The sequence below is a fragment of the Magallana gigas genome, chromosome 7, assembly GCF_963853765.1.
Source record: "Magallana gigas chromosome 7, xbMagGiga1.1, whole genome shotgun sequence".
Taxonomy (NCBI): Eukaryota; Metazoa; Mollusca; class Bivalvia; order Ostreida; family Ostreidae; genus Magallana; species Magallana gigas.
In genome coordinates, this window is record NC_088859.1 from 30,428,752 (window position 1) to 30,446,876 (window position 18,125).

Consider the following 18,125-nt stretch of genomic DNA (forward strand, 5'->3'; position numbering starts at 1 on the left):
TTTTCAATGCAATGTCAAAATTTGAAAGTCAAATATCAAGTTATAAGCAAGATACAGAGTTCATAATTCTTTGTTTTGTAAACAAAGCTCGAATATTGTCATTTTTTTTTACATGTGTGTTGTATTGGTGTAAATTTCAATCAAATGTATCTTTCTTTAGTTAATAATAGTATTTATGAAGATATTGAATAAGTTTAAATTGTTTTTTTACATGTCATTTTGTCTAAGAAATGGTAATTCTCTGCATTACATTTTTTTGTTTTAAACAACTATAAAACTCGAGCTTTGTTTAAATAACAACAATTCTTACCTCTGTATCTCGCATGTAACTTGACTTTAACATTCAATATTTTGATCAATTATTTAAAATGCACCAGTAAACCATTTTATACATAAAAAATAAAAATAAATTTTTTTGATCTCAAATCTCGTCAAAGTCCCTTTAAATAAAATATAAAATAAATATAATGAAAATTTGCAATTGACCATGGATATTAGATTAAATGAGCTACAAGTGTATTTGACAGAGGTGAAAATTGATAAAAATCCTAAATGACGGACGTCATCTTATTTGACCTTTTGAATTTAATGGGCATAAAGTTTTAACACTGGTTATGGTTTTGTCCAAATTTCAGGTCTTTACTATGAACGGAACACAAGTTACTTATTTTTTAAATGACAGAAAGCTAAATTGCACAAAAAACAAATGAAACATGCACTATTCAAATTCTGGTTTTAAAATTATCAAAATATACAATGTATCTCAATTTTTAAAGGGTATTACATGAATTCACCCCCCCCCCAAAAAAAAAATTTTTTTTTTATTATTTTCAATGAAAAGAAAAATGTTTAAAAATTAAGACTTTATACCCATATCTAATATTGAAAATCTTTCTGTATTCCATATCGGAAATACTCAGTAATTATAAACTATCAACAAAAGTAAATTTTGGTCAGAATAACATTTTATTTAGATTTTGCACTACAGAAGTGAGGGACCGCTGCTGAAATATAACAGTATTTTCTCACTATAGAAATAAGTACTACTGTACTTCGTACTGAAATTTCCGTGTCTCAGAACTAAAATGGCTAATATTTTTAATAATAATATTACTAAAAATAAATAATTATTTTTTTTCATAAAAATTTATGGTTAAAAAACTCTGTACGATAATATCATACTATTCTATATTATCTATTTAAAAGTACATACATGTACTAGTATATAAATTGATGGACGTTAAGTTCTAAGGCTACTTTTGGGTAAATAGGCGAATCTTATATCCTTTCTGGTATTTAGTATGATCATAACGGGAAGTGACGCCATCTTGCAAGAAACATCCTGCAGAAATAAAAACAAAGAAATTTCCAATATTTACAGCATATGAAGGTAATAAACGAGGATAAATTTCAATTAGAAGATGTGGCTTATCCCAATTTAGCATTTGTTGGTAAATTTGCATGCGATATCCTAGTTTCAACATTTTAATGCAGTAAAATTTTCTCGTGTTCATTTTGGTGTAAGTTTCTTTGCAGTATTTGATTATTAATTTGGTTTTTGTAGATTATGTGCGTGCCTCACTAGACCATTGATTTATTAATGAAAATTATTTTGTTAATATTTGATAATTTTATGTATGAGGTCTTACGGAGTAAAGAACATAAACAATGATTGATTGGTTGATGAATGTAATTATAACAGTTAGTTTGTATCATTGTTGTTTTTAGAAGAGTCAGATTACACATTGATGGATATTGGGATCAATGGATCCAGAGTATGAGAAGCGCCTTTTACGGCAGCAGAATGGACAGATTTCCCCATATGCATCGGTATAAACCTTTAACTAGGCTTTAAGTTTGTGTAATTGATTTTTCAAAAGACAGTTTGTTTTTAAATACTGTGAGAGAGAGAGAGAGAGAGCAATTCAGCACATGAAAAATTCATCCTTGAGACTCTCTTTCTTTTACAGCCACTTTCCCTCAGTCCAAGATTGAGTCCTTCTAGTCCAATAGCTTCCCCTAGCAAAGACAAATATGGTGACAGGTTCATTCCTAGTAGAGCAGGTGCTAGCTGGCAAATCAACTTTAACATTTCAAAAGTAAGTAGATGTTCAATATGTCTTTTTGAGTATCTGTAAATAGATTTCAGTAAGTGTGGATTATTTGATTGGGAGACATACTTTGGCTCCTTTCAATATCATTGTCGGCCAGATGGCTAACCAGGCAAAAGTTGTGATTTTAAAAAAATCTCATTTTGTAGGGAAGCCCCACATCATCTCCAACTCCCTCATCTAAATCCAAAGACTCAACAAATGACTCTGCTAAAGATGGCTTAGCTTATTCATGTTTACTGAAAAATGAATTGTTGTCTGCTGGAATAGAAGACCTCAAGGTACTTATATTAATCAACAAAATTAAATTCATTTTGTTATTATTTAAGGAACAGATTTTGTCTGGAATTTTTGCATTTTTGTTTTTTATTTACAGCAAGATCATCTCTCTGACGATAGAAAAATACTTGTTCCTAAAGAAAGTCAAAATCTCTTTCGTGTGAGTTTCGTATTTAATTTACAAATAAGACTTGATTTATATATTTGAAAAGAGGCCATGTCTATGGTGAGATTTACTGAAAATTAAAGTTGATAACTTCTAGTAAAATCAGTTTGTATGAGAAATTATTCATCACTTAATTTAAGTTATACTTAACACTAATGGGGACGTAGCAACTTTCACAAAAAGTTATTTTAATTTTAAGATACATAAAAATGTAAATGCATTTTCAAAATTGAATATGACATTTTGTGTTTCAGTACCATGTACCTCGCAGGAGTCTGGACTTCAGTGATTCCTCTCCATATTCTTTGTCCCCTGTAGGAAGTAAAAGCCAAAAGCTTCTACGGTCACCTCGCAAGGTACAGTATATATATACATGTATATGCTTATAAATTCATATTTTATTACAGAGAAATCAGTAAACATGTGCATACAAAGATTGGTAATGTACATATATATACATGTATAATGTTGAATTGAATGCACTGCATTAAAAAAAAAAATCTTTAAATTTATATATACGTAAACAAGTATAAAGTGACAACAGTATGAAATTATCTTTGTGTTTAAAGAACCATTTCAAATGTTTGGTAATATTGGAAGGTGTAGGTCTTCACAGTTCATGGTGATGTACATTTTGTTCTTTTCTTTTGTTTTGCAGGCTGTAAGAAAGATTTCTAAGATCCCATTCAAGGTCCTAGATGCCCCAGAACTTCAAGATGATTTCTACCTTAATCTAGTCGACTGGTCTTCCCAGAATGTGCTAAGTGTTGGTCTAGGGACCTGTGTGTACTTGTGGAGTGCATGCACTAGCCAGGTATGTACCATGGTAGCAGTGATATAGTTCCATTATGATCTTTTTTTTACGATGGAGTAATTCTTACAAGGAGACTGCGTAGTCAACAAATTAAACATCAGAACTACTGATATGATTTATTAAGCCGTAGACTGTTTATTTATAAAGTACTGTGGTTTCATCAAAATTAATTGAATACCAATTTTTCGTGGATTTCGTTGTTAAGTTGATCATCAAAATTAAATGTTCATTGAAGTTCAGTTTCTAATAACATTTTGTATTGATTGGGTCATTGGCCACAAATTTACGTATTCTTGAATCTGTGATTTTCAAGTTATTCACCAAAATTGATACCCTTGAATATTAATTAAAACACAGTAAAGAAAATTCCATCAAATTTACCTTTTTGATTTGATCCTTTATCTTTATACAGAGCTCTTCTTATAAGTCTAAATATGGCCATGACCAGACCTTTTTAAATCTTTTAAATGATTTTTTTTGTTGAGAAAATGAAACTAAAAGTGTCATATCTAATCGAAGTGTCATCAACTTGGTCATAAAGAACTTGTAACCCCAAGAATAATATGAATGTATTTTTCAATTAATAATCCTGCTAAGAGATTTTCCATTATAGTAAGATTTTTACTTTGATATTTTAGGTGACCAGATTATGCGATCTCTCTAGCGACAACGACACAGTAACCTCTGTCTCCTGGTCAGAAAGGGTGAGAGTCAATGCAGATTTCTATTCAGAACAGAAATGAAAATACATGTAGTTATGTCTTAAAGAGAATATTTTGTATACAACAGACAACACCTTAGTTTTTATGACCTGTGTGATTCTGCTGTGATCTCTTAATTTTGTTTCAATTTTGCAACCACTGTGTAATTTTGCAAGTATTTGGTTCATATATACCTACCGGTATATTGTTAGAATAGTACATGTATACGCATGTGATGTAATTCCCTCTATCTTGATATAGGGACATCTGGTTGCTGTAGGAACCCACAAAGGTTATGTTCAAATATGGGATGTAGCAGCAACTAAGAAATTGAACACATTGGAGGGCCACAGTGCCCGAGTTGGTAGGTGCTAATTGTTCACAAAAGCAACATTTTGAAAATCTCTGACCTTTATCTCATTTTAGTGAATAAATCTCACAAAATAATGGTAATTTATGGTTATAAATATTTTTAAATGAACAATACCAAATTTTGTTTGTCAAAACAGGTGCTCTAGCTTGGAATACAGATATTTTGTCATCAGGGAGTCGAGACAGATTGATTCTACAAAGAGACATTCGTACTCCATGTGTCCTTCCTGATCGTAAACTGACCGGCCACAGACAGGAAGTGTGTGGACTCAAATGGTCACCTGACCACCAGCACTTGGCCTCTGGTGGTAATGACAATAAACTGTATGTGTGGAATATGACTAGTACAAACCCAGTGCAGACGTACAATGAACACTTGGCAGCAGTGAAGGCTATCGCATGGTCCCCCCACCAGCACGGATTGCTGGCTAGTGGCGGGGGGACCGCTGACCGGTGTATTCGCTTCTGGAACACTCTGACCTGCCAGCCATTACAATGTGTGGACACTGGCTCTCAAGTGTGCAATCTGGCCTGGTCTAAACACTCGAATGAGTTGGTAGGTTTCAGCTTGCATTGAGATTTGTAGTAATTGATGTTTTGTGCTGTTTGATGAATATATTTTTGATATACTTAATCTGTACAGTTAACCATGGATTTAATTACAGTGTACTTTCTTTTCTAGGTCAGTACACATGGATATTCACAGAATCAAATATTAGTTTGGAAATATCCCTCACTTGTTCAGATTGCCAAACTCACAGGGCATACATACAGAGTACTATATTTGGTAAGTTTAAAATCTTTCAAACATTTTTATGAGAGAGAGAAGAGAGAGCCAGCAAACACATGAAAAAAAAAAACTGCTTGTGATTTTAAATTGATTCATTCTCTTAATTAATACACTCTGTGTACTGTTAAAGTAACATAGAAAAATTTGTAGCAAGAGTTGCATAGATTGATGTCTGTTGGTTGATTAATGATAAATTTGTTGTGTTTATATAAACATGCACCACTAACTTCAGTATGGAATTTGAAGAAGTTCATCTGTTCATTTGCTGTCAGTGAAAAAAATGTACCCTGTAATTGTTTTCCAGATTTAGTGTCAGCAAGAGATCTTATTTACAAAATTTATGATAAAACTCACGAAATCAACTTAGTTTTGAGTAGACCCACATTTGAGGAGTGAAAGCATTGATATATACAACACATACTTTAAACAAGGTTTCTTAGTGCATCTTGGTGCAATCTGACACACAACACCTGTTAATGTATAAGAGTGACTGATCCCGCTAGGTCAGAGGTTGTTATAAAGTTAGAAAACCTGGGAAATTCAAGTGCATCTTTACACTCCCCTGAGTTTGTGTGTATATTTTTATACTGAAAATAGTGCAATCTCATTTTCTCTTCTTTTTTCATAATAAAAAAAATTGTTCATTGTGAAAATTTTATAAACGGGTATATGTGATAAATTGAAGAGTTATGGATATGTATTGTTTTATTTGTAGGCAATGTCCCCTGACGGAGAGGCCATAGTAACAGGAGCAGGGGATGAAACTCTTCGTTTCTGGAATGTTTTCAGCAAGACTCGCTCAACTAAGGTCAGTGACACTCCATATATAATTAGAAGTTGCACCTGTTTAATGTAGAATGAACATACTGGTTATTCCATAACAGGAGATTGATAACACTTTTCTTTTTTTTCCAGGAGTCCAAATCAGTGTTGAACTTGTTCACTCGTATTCGCTGAGCCATGAAGTCCCCATTTGACTGCCCTCCGTCGTGTGTTCCTATTGTTGACGAGTTGTTGTCGGGTTATCTGTGCGTTTTTATGTCTGTGGTATGTTTTAGTGACTGTGTTTTACCAGTAATATTCTGGGCAGTGTATATGTACATGAGTAGAAAGTATATATTGTAGATCAGATACATATAAGGTAGGGATGGCTGTATATTTAAGTTACCTTATGTATCTCACTGCCATTGAATCCGAGTTGGAAATTGGGGTGACGGACATAATGTCAAAGTCCATGTAAAAGACAGTTTATTAAACACACTGTAATTTGATATTACTTTTCCTGTAGTCTACAAACTGTACTACTTATTTATGATTTCTTTACTTTAATAACGAAGCTTCATCCCCATTTAGGCATTACTGAAGTTTTTTTTATGAAGAAAAGTCAGTAAACCTCCTGGATTTTTGTTGAATGTACTATTCGTCATTTTATTTCAATCTCATGCTATATCAACTTGTTTTGGTTTTACTTGAAATTGTTGAGGGCTTGTCCCCAAAATTAGATATTAAGAAATAACGGACAAAAATAGTTTTTACTTTTGTTTTATTCTAGATACTGTCAGACGACTTTAAAATAAATCTTGTTTTTTTATAATGTACACATTGACTGTGACACATTGTTTTACTTATTTATATAACTTGTATTGCAACAAAGCAGCTGCATAATTTTGTTAGCAGAAAAATATGTTCATTGAAATAAAAGACCAAAAAATAAAATCTATTTGTTCAAGTTCTTGGTTAAATTTCTGAGAAACATGAAAAAACTTAGAATAACATTATATTGTTTAAAATCTTGGGGGTTTGTGGGGTTTTCATAATGATACTTGATTTGAATTTGAATTCCTTTAAGTACCAGTAGTATGGATAACTGAGATGTGAGAAGGATGACGGTATTCTGCCACCGAAGAATACCTTAATTGATTTTCTTAAAGAAAAAAAATATGCGTATCTTGTAACATTCACGTGAAGAATGATTTGAATTCAGTGAATCTTGAGTTTTTAGGTTAAAAATTGCACTAAGCGGCATGCAGTATGGCTTTCAAGGTCACAGTAGTGACATTAACTAATTAATATTTTATGTGTATTGCAGTAAAGAGGCTAAGATGAAATGTAGATAAAATTTACAGATTGGAAAGTGTGGCACATGTAAAATAACAACGCGGGGTGTGATATGATCGCGCCTACGTGACATGGACTGGGTGCTTATGTCAGGCCTGGTTGATTCGATCGTCTGCTGCTCTCGAGATTTTGGGCATTTTGTTCCTTATTTAGAAGATTAATGCCAGACCCACTCATGCCATTTTAATTTACTATAAGTGTACTATGCGCGGCAATGAAAGTGATTCTAGGTTCAATAGGTGGCTTTTTAACCACTGGCGCTCTGTTTACGCAATGCTATCACGTTTTTCATTTTAAATTTTAGGTTATTTTATAAATTGAATTAAAACGAAAGTGTTCTTAATTTTGCATATTTTAAACCCAAGCCATCCATTTAACCTTCATGTAGTATGCGCATATTTCTTTCATCTCAAAAAAAATGTTTTTAAAAATGAATTATTTTTACAAAAACCACATGCGGAATCATAGGCAATATTCATGTTAAGGATTTCTCTTTGTTAAAAAACATTAAAAAAAAACAAAGTTAAGCAAAATTCATTTATAATTTTAACTGAAGTGACTCGCCACGTAAACTTTTTTTGCGGACATTGCAGATCGACAATAATAATTAAAAAAGACCAATTACTATGGATTTCATTTCCTCTACGATGAGACAAAGATAATGAGAAAACCGCATTGCGTTGCGTCCAGATCCTGGCGGATTCAATCAAATCTTTGATGACGTTCGAATTGATTTCTTTATTAGCAGCTTTAAATATCAAACGCTGAGCCACGGCTGGCCGCAGATGTTTCACCGCGATAGGCCTGATCCCCCAAAACAAAAAAGTCGCCCCACACAAAAGCCGTCTCTCGTCCCCCAACGTCGCTCTTATCTGTCAGTTTGCACGATTGAGTACTTCCGAAATTCATCGAAATAGAGTTGTTTTACTAAGTGATTTCTTGAAAGCATTCAAAAGGGGAAACACGCGTATAAAGATGTCAAGAGGAAGTATGGGCCGCCAAGATGAAGCGTGGCCTTGCGGCAAATGAAGTGGGACACTTTGAAAACCCTTTTTATTAGTAATTTTTTTTATTCAGGTGTGAAATATAAAACTGAAATAATGTTCTCTTTAATATTGGGCTATTCGAGCAACGGCAAGGCAGTTTTGTTTTTGCGGTGGTTTGGGATTTTGGAATCTCCGTTCAAAAATTTGCTTGGATAGTCGTAAATTTATGAACTTGTTTACGATTATAACTTTTGTAAGACGCATGTATTAAATGTTTGACCCGTAACCTCACACGTGAAACTTTTATTTGACTTAGTATCCAGATCATAGAATTTTATGCAGGTCTTGTTTACTATACTTAATAATAAACTGTAAAATCCCTGTCTTAAGGAGGCCGACTTAAATAGTTTTCAATGCACGTAATTATGTGTTTGCACATTGTAGTAAAATATGGTGTATTTATACCTTTCATGATATTTTTTGATACCATTTATTAAATTTAACACAGTAAATCAAGTACAGATTAAAACATTTGATTTTAGAGAAAGATTTTATATATTTTTCAAACGGTTTTTGCGTTATTAGGTAAGTAAGCGTTAAAAATTGTGCTTTTATGACGTTCAGATAAAATGAAGCTCTGTTGAAGTACGTTATAAAAAAATAACATAAAAGAAAAAGTAAAAAGTCTACGCCTTTGAAATTTTATACACAGAGTAATGTTATTATCTACGTTAATTTTCTTATTTTTGAATGAATCCATTGTACCAGTCAACATTTGTAATACTTCAAATATATAGCAAAATTTTGTGCATTTTGATATTTTGAGATCCCCCCCCCCCCCCACTAAAAACCAGACAGTAGAATTGAGTATTTTTTATATATCAGTTAAAAAAATAGTATTACTAATCACATTACAATTTGAGGAAAATCGCTATTGTAGTATTTTTTGAAATCTGTTTCGAAGTGCGGAAATTGACAATTTCCTTTATATTGCTACAGTGAATGTACCTGTATTTATAGATGGCCCCGAAAAAAACCCAGACGGAAGACTTTCACAAATAAAATTAAGTTGGTTTAAATTACATATGGTCAAAAAGATTATTTAAAAAATTGCTATTGTCGTTTTTCGGCAAAAATCCCAAATCGGCATCCTTAAATTTTTACATTTTGTCATAATGAACAGAATATCTGTAATAAAATGGTCAATTCTTTATGGTTAGTCTAATAGAATAAAAGTCTTTTGAAACCGTAAGCAAGGTTGTATAAGAGTAATAATACATGCATTAATGGTTAAATATCTTTCCTGTTTTAATAACAGGCAATTCACCAGTTTAGCAAACTCTTGCACATAGTCCAAAACTCATATATTTACATTTACATGTTTAAAATGAAGCTTTTCAATTTATTCATATGCATGGAAGGTAGTTTTGATTGTTTTTACCATTATAGTTATATAATCCCTAGGGAAGGCGATAGTAAATATTTTAATTATTAACGATGTTTGATAAACCAATTGCATATTGGGATTAATGATATGCGTAGGTTACATTACGTCCATGAGATGGCATTGAATTTAAACATTATTGGTCATTTACAAGAAGGATGCTCGCTCTTTTTCAAACTTCGGAAATGGCATCCATCTTATCAAAGAGCAATGCCTGAACAAATCTTGCGGATGCAGAGTATTTGCGGAGAAAGAGAAACCCTTAAATTGCCATTAGAAAATAATTTTTAATAGAGATATCCGCTAATAAATTTGACATATTAGTCTCAATGAAAAGCGGGCGAAAACACCACGTCAATAAAATGGTTTCTACAATCGGGCGTTTTTATGAGGAGATCAATACGTTTCGCCTTTCAGTCACGCCGATAGTGACGGCGGACGCACGCATGCTCGCCATTTCCTTTTTAAGCATTGAAAACGTGACGCGTGCATGTGGCGATAGGGCACGCGTTTACTTGTCTTCGGTCACACGTTGTGAAATGAAGATTTCATACAGGAACTCCGAATGCGGCATTATACGGACGGAAATGGGCTATTTGTTTGTGCAGAGGGGAAAAGGCCAAAACCGTCAATGAAGACAGTAATGTGGTTTTCACTCCGACTGGTCAAAGGTTATATCGATGGATGCTCTATCATTCTCAAAATAGTCACAAATCATCAATTTTTGAACAAAACCGTTTTAAAATGTAAAAATAATGCAATATATCAAATATTTTATAGGTATGAAATGTGTACTTGGTTTAAAATATAAATATTTATTGCTTTGAAAATTTGAAATTAAGTTTCATAGAAGACGTGGATCATCTTCCACCAAAGGTATAATTGTCTTAAGCACAACGCATTGCATAAGTAGAATTTATCTGCTCCTTATGGTGACAAATCTTGCCACCGAAGCCCCTTTCTCATAATTTAAATATCTATGAAATTGCTACTAATCCAAACCACTGAGTCTTAAATTCTATCTTCAAAATTCCCCCAAAAGTCACGCAATTTAGATTATAAAAACATGTGCTGTCGTTGGTTTAAAGCTCTATCGTGGATCACAGTAGCAAAAGATGACACTAAAATAACTTATCTAAAACGAAATCCTAATATTCTAAAAAAAAAAAAAGAAAAGAAAGAAAGAAGAAATTTGAAAGGAAGGAATCTTAAGACACAAGATTACACTTAACCATCGAAGGAGAAGAGGAAGTTACATCGTGATATCTGGATCACGTGGTATACCTTGTCCCCAATGATCGCTGGCTTCCGTATTTCGGCGAAAAAAACGTTAAATGGATGACATAATTGTATTGTCCGTAAACTTTGGTAAGTGATAAATATATATTGTGGATAAGGTTGTATAAATTTTTGTGATTTTTTACGATGTTTCCAAGAAGCAGCATGTTGGGCTTAATCGCATCAAATAATTTTTTAAGGGGAAAGGGGGGGGGTGGTATTTTTTAAAAAAGTTATTTTTTGTTGTTGTTGTTAAACATGCTAATACTTGGATTGACAGACTTGGGAACTGAGAGAGGACGAAAATAGGGACACTTACGTATGGACCCTCTTCAATGTAGGACACGCCCCCTCCAGTATATATTATCCTCCTCAGCAATTTTAACAGCGGTAACTGGCAAATATCACCTGGAGCGACACGTAATATGCCACTTTCCTCACTGGTAAGTAATCTTCATCCATTTGCTTAAGTATACATAGGGTACATATCATTTTAAAAAATGTCATCTTTTTAAAAAAAAAATTCGGATTGATTTTTAACCTTTTTTTTCCATTTCTAATGACGTCTTAGTTATTTATCACTCTAAATATTTGTTTATTTTTAACAAATGTTAACTTAAATCAAATTTAAATATTAAAGCTACACGTGTTCTCCTTACGATGCTTTTACACTAGCACGAAAGCTCTGCTGGTATGAAATGAAAAACAGCAGGGACAACGGGTTTTTTCATAAAATATTTTCTGGATCCTAGAAATTCGACGGACAGAGGTGTATTTGTATGTAAACAACTCGGAACAATGGACTCTTATGTTCCATAAGAGTCGGGCTCTTATCTAATTCCTATTTGACATCTTATACATGTAGAAGTTTTACCGTTATCTTCAGATCTGGAGTAGAATTTAGAGTGATGACGCACGAAAACAAGGGTGCCTTCTTTCCCCTTTTCCGCTGAAGGGAAAGGTTTGTGTTCAAAATATCGTCCATCTTGCCGATCGGGAAAAACCGCGAGTAAAATATGTTGACCCGGGAAAACCGACAGAATAAATTAATAAAAACCAAGCATCATATTTTTTTCTACATTGACACATCTCTCTCTCTCTCTCTCTCTCTCTCTCTCTCTCTCTCTCTCTCTCTCTCTCTCTCTGATTTGATTGATTTGATTTGAACATATTTTTATTGTACAAAATTTACAACAGGGATTGGGCACAAGTTCAAAAACTTAGACCGCCTTCTCCCAATACAAGTATATAATACAGTAAAAATAATGTATGCACAACATGTAAGGTCAACAGATCATATGACAGTTATATATAAATCTCTCTCTCTCTCTCTCTCTCTCTCTCTCTCTCTCTCTCTCTCTCTCTCTCTCATGAGAGATAAGAGCGAAAAATATAGATTTCTTTGCTTACACAGAAATGCATTCTAATGCACCTACTAATTTTGATATTTTTTCACAAACGGTCAAAATGAAAACAAAACGTAAACAAAGAATTAAAGGCAATATAAGGGGTTGTGCAATGAGATGATTAAAGCTTCATTTTCTTGTGATTTTAAAGATATTAATACATTTGAAATTTTTAGTGTTTGCAAAAATAAAATGTTAGAAAAATATTTTCTGCATGTTTAAGTGCTCAATTCGTCAAAAGTTTTTATGTAAATCTGAAGGAGAGTAATCAACATTTATTTCTTCAAAATTAATTGCATCAATAAATAAATAACTTCATATCGCAACAAATATCAAGAAATCATGAATCGTTTGATCATTTTAGTGAATTACGATATCACTATTAAAATATCACAATGCGTTTCAACAACGTTATGACTTTTTACGTTCTGTCGATGAACCGCCAACGTTTACCAACGTCCTAGTCACCCTTGCCCCGCCGTCACCAACATTTTGCTTAACTCAAATTCCCTAGAAAAGTGCCCATATATGAGATAAACCCTCAGCTTTGAGGCTGTAAATTATAAAAGTTGGTAACAGTGGGGCCAGGATCAATGCAACGTCATACCTTTTGTTGAAAATTTCATAGATCTGACATATTTTTAATTAACCATGAAATTATATTTCCAGTGGCGCTGAAAACAATGTCGGCGGAGTACAGAGGCTGCACCACTTCCGTTGAAACGCCCCCTGTTTGTTTCGGTGACGTGTTGTGTCCGAGTGTATGTAAACTTACAGAATCTAGAAGTTCTACAAAGAGTTTGTCATGTGACTACGACGAGACTTTGATGAAAGAATGCGACGACAGCGACGATAATGTGTTTTATGACGTAAAACCAAAAGACTCTGGTTACATTTGCCTACAAAGCATCCCTCTCTTACCGTCAAGAACATCGTATTGTAGTTCCTCCTCGGACGGGTTCCCCCAAGATGGACCTCTAGATCTCAGACAACGACGGTCAAGTTCTACCCAGGGGAAGGACAGCGAAAACGAACCAGTCTCTATACAGAAACTACGTCACAAAAGAATGTTTACCAATAGTCGGGAACGCTGGCGGCAACAGAACGTCAATGGCGCGTTTGCGGATCTTCGTAAACTCGTTCCGACGCACCCGCCAGATAAAAAACTCAGCAAACACGAAATTCTACGTTGTACTATACGCTATATCAGACTTTTAGAGAACGTTTTAGAATATCAGAGTCACGGTGACGTTAAACGTGTGAAAACAGAACAGGAAGTAAGTGAGGATTGGAACAGAGTTTACGAGGAATCGTCCGATGATGAAAGTCTGCATTCAGCGTAATACATTCTGTGTGTGGTGGTTTTTGTTGTAGTTTTCTTTAAAGGGGGTGGGAAGCATTGCATAGTCTTCAAAGATAATTACAAAATAAATTCATCAGGCTGATTTTGATGAGCTTGACTACTAGTATTTGCAAAGATATGTGTGCGTACGTTGTTGTTTATTTGTTTGGGTTTTCTTTAATATATACACTGTATATATTATAGTCCATACATATTTAATAAGCACGGCATTGGATTTATTATTAACGAAATTTCAGCGTTATAGATCTAAAGGTCTGAACATGGTGGTGTTTACTGAAGAAATTCATTATCATTTTTCTTCCTGTAAATTCCTAAGTCGAACGTTTGGATTTTGGGCAATGCATGAAAAAGTATTAGTCTCCTCTGTTTATTTTCATGTTAAGAGGGATGGATGGTCGTGTCTATTTTAAAACCATATTAATCTCTTTGCAAAGAAGAGCTTTAAACAAATATAAAGGAAATTTTAAAGATTTCAAAGTTAAAGTATTTGGAATTTTTCTGCACTTTATAATAGTTCATGATTAAATGATTAAAATGAAATGAAAATGTACTATTTAATAAACATATCTGAAACATTTTTAAAATTGTTGTTTTTGGGGGCCAAAATTAATAAGTGTCATATGTACATGTACTGTGGTTTCATTATTTATTAAATAACAATGTTCGTGGATTTCGTTGTTGAGTTGATCCACGGAATTAGAGCAATATGAGCTGCAATGTTCATGTCGAAATTATTTATTGTGAAATCGAAACTTACGAATATTTTGACCAAATAAAAAAAATAATCATGTTATGATTCCGTTAGTCGCAGTGATGTGGGAAATGCTACTTAGTGGTCCTGATTGAAGTAAAACTACATTTTTGTCGTTTTCTATAAAAATTAGATTGCAATTATTCATTTGATATACTACTGGGTATTAGAGAATTTAAATCCTTCTTCTGGTAAAATTTAATTATTTATTTTAATCTTATATGTCATAAAGGTTTGTGTTACATACATGAAAAGATCAGAAACTAAAGTAAAATCTAATATAAAATATTCTTAAGATTTATTATGAAGTGGATATATAATTATACTTGATATCATAGCTATGATAATGTGTAAAAAAAAAAAAGTTGGTGTGGTGTAAACACGGCAACACCACTGTATGGTGGGGTAACAGAGGTAAAGTCGATTGAAGGCGCTTTTTAAAACAACGAAAATCTGCAAAGGCATTATACTCTTTTCATAGAAGTTGAATACCCCCCCCCCTCCCCTTTTTATTATGTCAAAATGCAAGATAATTATGTTTACATGCAAGATAATGATGTCAGGTGCAAGTAACTTTCTATTTTTTTTTTAAAGAGAGAGAGAGAGAGGGAGAGAGAGAAAACCTGATTTCTATATTGTTTTAATCACTTTCTTACGCCTGCATCTGATATCACAGATGCAAGATGCAAAGATGCATGTTGACATAATTTGCTTGCATGTTAATATGATTTATTTTGCATGTAGGGGCAGTTTTACGAGGAATATTCAAGTCCTAGCTGTTTCCGGCTGGATAAAACAACGAATTTCATTGGGTATACAATTCCGGATGACACCAATCAAGATCTGTCGAAAATATTGGCTTGAAAAGAAGTCATCCACAAAGGGAAATCGTACAATATCTAGATACCGGTATAGATATTGCTATAGATATCACTTACAACACAAAGCTTTCTTTTGCTATTCATTCGGTTATGAATGTAGCGCGTATAGATGCAAGCACTGCAGAGAAAGTATATATATAATCTGCGTCAGCATCTTTTCTTGCAATGATCGCTTCCTTCTTTTAAATAGTAACTAAAAAATGGAAAAGTCTAATAATATCATTTGTGCTACTGAAAAATAAGTTCAATAGCGCGGAGAAAGGCGTTATGGCGTGAATAACATGCGTATAGGCAAATTATAACACCTTTAGCGTAATAACGCGAAAAATGCGTTATATAACGTCTTTCAAAAAGGCACAATAATGTCTTTTCTAAAGGCAAGGAATAAATTTAATTATATATCGAACATGTTTATGCTGAATGTGCAGTTACTGTGATATTAAACATCAGGACTGGAGGCACCAAAAATCGTGGTCCTTATTCTTTGACCCATTGCGATTGAATTGCAGGTTCCTTAATATAATTTTCTTAAATATTGATTAAAAAAATCATTCTATATTTTTGTTTTTATCTTGGTAATGTTTATAGAAAGCTTATATTTTTCCATTACCACACCCTCCTCAGTTAACAGGCACGTAGCATCGATTTTGAAAGTGGGGGCCAGACTCATCAAAAAAATCTTGACAAGCAAAAAAAAAAGAAAAGGGGAAAATCTTCAAAATCCTAATCCGTATGGGGGGGGGGGGGGGTTTGGTGGCTGGCATAGTATATCTATAAACTTCACTTTTTCTCATTCCCCATTCCAATTTTATACATATTCCCCAAAAAAGTGGGGGGGGGGGGCCAACTCCATAATATTTCAATTTTTACTATGTAAATTTTTGAAAATTATTTGCTGCGAGAAAAAGAAGGGGGAGGGGGGCAGCCCCCCTGCCCCCCCCCCCTTCTTCCCCCTGATGCTACGTGCCTGGTTAATGCCCAGTGTGTTACGAATAGCTATGGGAAAGGCATTTTGGTTACTCTTTTTAAAAAGGCTTTATAACGTTTTTTTTCTTTAAAAGGCGTTATGATGCCTTAATTTGCATTGAAGACTTCGAAAACTTATAAATACACTCTTTTTCGCGTTATGACATGTTAAAATGTCTATCGGAGAGACGTTTCTACGCTTTTTGGAGGAGCGTTCAAGGCCGTAACTACCATTGAGGCAAGTGAGGCAAATGCCTCACTGAAAATTTTGAGATTTATTTCTTTTTATTATGAAGGCCTTTGAAGTTTCATTTTTTTAAAATTTGTACTTTAATGAATTATTTCAAGCATTAGTTCCCATTTCCGGAAATCGAACACTCCACTGTAGGTGTGTTTGATCATTTCGTCCTTTATGCATAGTGTATAATGACGTAATGAAAATATGGATCTGTGGTTGAAAACAGGATCTTGTAGAAAGTCAAGTGATTCTGTTCCAGAAAAAGGTTGGTGTTGATATTTATGATACCAATTAGTCAACGGAAACCTAGATAGATCAACATGTTATACTTAATACATATGTCATTGTGTCCATTACGTCTAACATATTGCGTAATTGAACTTGGGCTTTAGCCTCTTCTTTTATAGGGGTTTAGTTTTCTCCAGGTGTAAAATACTGATCGTATTTTAAATATATTGTGTGATTTTAAGATTTTTTTTTACGAAAGAAGGGTATTTCCTTATAATTAAGTATATTAATACACTTTGTTAGTCATTGTGAGAAGGGGGGGGGGCACTGTCTACGTTCCGATACATTGCATTTCAAATCTTATGTACTTATAACATTTCACAAAATAATAGATACAATGGTAATTATCCATATGAAACCAATTTTATATTTTTAAACATTTCCAGATATTACTTTAGGTGATGATGGTACATTAAAGTGTAATCTTTATATTTGCGAAAACCCAGGAGCTTCCGGGGGGCTTCGCCCCTTGGTCCCCCCACCAGGGCGCTGCCCTGGACCCGCTGAGGACCTAGGCGGTCCCCAGACCCCTCGCCTCACTAAAAATATAGGTCTAGTTACGGCCTTGGTGTTAAATTAAGCCATTTGGAAAGGGCTCAACAATATATATTAATATCATTTCATTTCAATAGAATCGAACATCATTTAATTTGTGTAAACTGTGTTCTCTTCTTATTATAACTTTATCTAGATATAAATAAGGTTAAAATTAAATTTAAAATATTGATTTTATTTTTATTCCTGGGCATATTGATCAAAGAGCGTGGTGGTGACGGAGTTAGGTTCATAAGTTACTATGATCACGTGTAATACCGTTGTATTCAGTGGAGTTATATGATTAATAGAAACTTCTTTCTGTTAATAATTTTGTGGATTATAGTAGTAACTGATAAAAAAATTACAGAGAAGCGCGTGATTTTTTTCTGCTCGTGCCTTATGGTGAAAAAAAATTGGAACTGGGGGAAATACTGTACATAAAGATGATTTTAAAAAAATGCTAGTTTAATTAATTGAGTAAAATTTCATAAATTGAGATGCAAAAATAAAATAAAAATATTTGATTTACATATATCCTGGCTTTAACGGTTTATACTGTAAAAATGTTGTCACTAATTAAAATATTTGCTTCCATTTTTTTTCTGACCATTATTAATATCATCAGATAAATGATTT

The 18,125-nt window shown here is 33.4% G+C and overlaps 2 protein-coding genes across 3 annotated transcripts; both read left to right on the forward strand.

Moving 5' to 3' along the window:
• Nucleotides 1-1,294: 1,294 nt before the first annotated feature.
• Nucleotides 1,295-6,949, forward strand: LOC105329261 (fizzy-related protein homolog). Its single transcript, XM_034456702.2, has 13 exons — nucleotides 1,295-1,390; nucleotides 1,729-1,830; nucleotides 1,971-2,099; nucleotides 2,261-2,392; nucleotides 2,488-2,550; nucleotides 2,811-2,912; nucleotides 3,215-3,370; nucleotides 4,009-4,074; nucleotides 4,333-4,435; nucleotides 4,581-4,999; nucleotides 5,126-5,230; nucleotides 5,949-6,041; nucleotides 6,149-6,949. The coding sequence occupies exons 2-13, from the start codon at nucleotides 1,765-1,767 to the stop codon at nucleotides 6,188-6,190; spliced, it is 1,476 nt and encodes a 491-aa protein (XP_034312593.1). The 5' UTR covers nucleotides 1,295-1,390; nucleotides 1,729-1,764; the 3' UTR covers nucleotides 6,191-6,949.
• A 4,040-nt stretch (nucleotides 6,950-10,989) lies between these two features.
• On the forward strand, nucleotides 10,990-14,405 carry LOC105336631 (T-cell acute lymphocytic leukemia protein 1-like). Of its 2 annotated transcripts, XM_011441022.4 has the most exons (3): nucleotides 10,990-11,149; nucleotides 11,340-11,502; nucleotides 13,135-14,405. In XM_011441022.4, exon 3 carries the CDS (start codon nucleotides 13,149-13,151, stop codon nucleotides 13,806-13,808), a length of 660 nt encoding a protein of 219 aa, XP_011439324.2. In that variant the 5' UTR covers nucleotides 10,990-11,149; nucleotides 11,340-11,502; nucleotides 13,135-13,148; the 3' UTR covers nucleotides 13,809-14,405.
• Nucleotides 14,406-18,125: the final 3,720 nt, after the last annotated feature.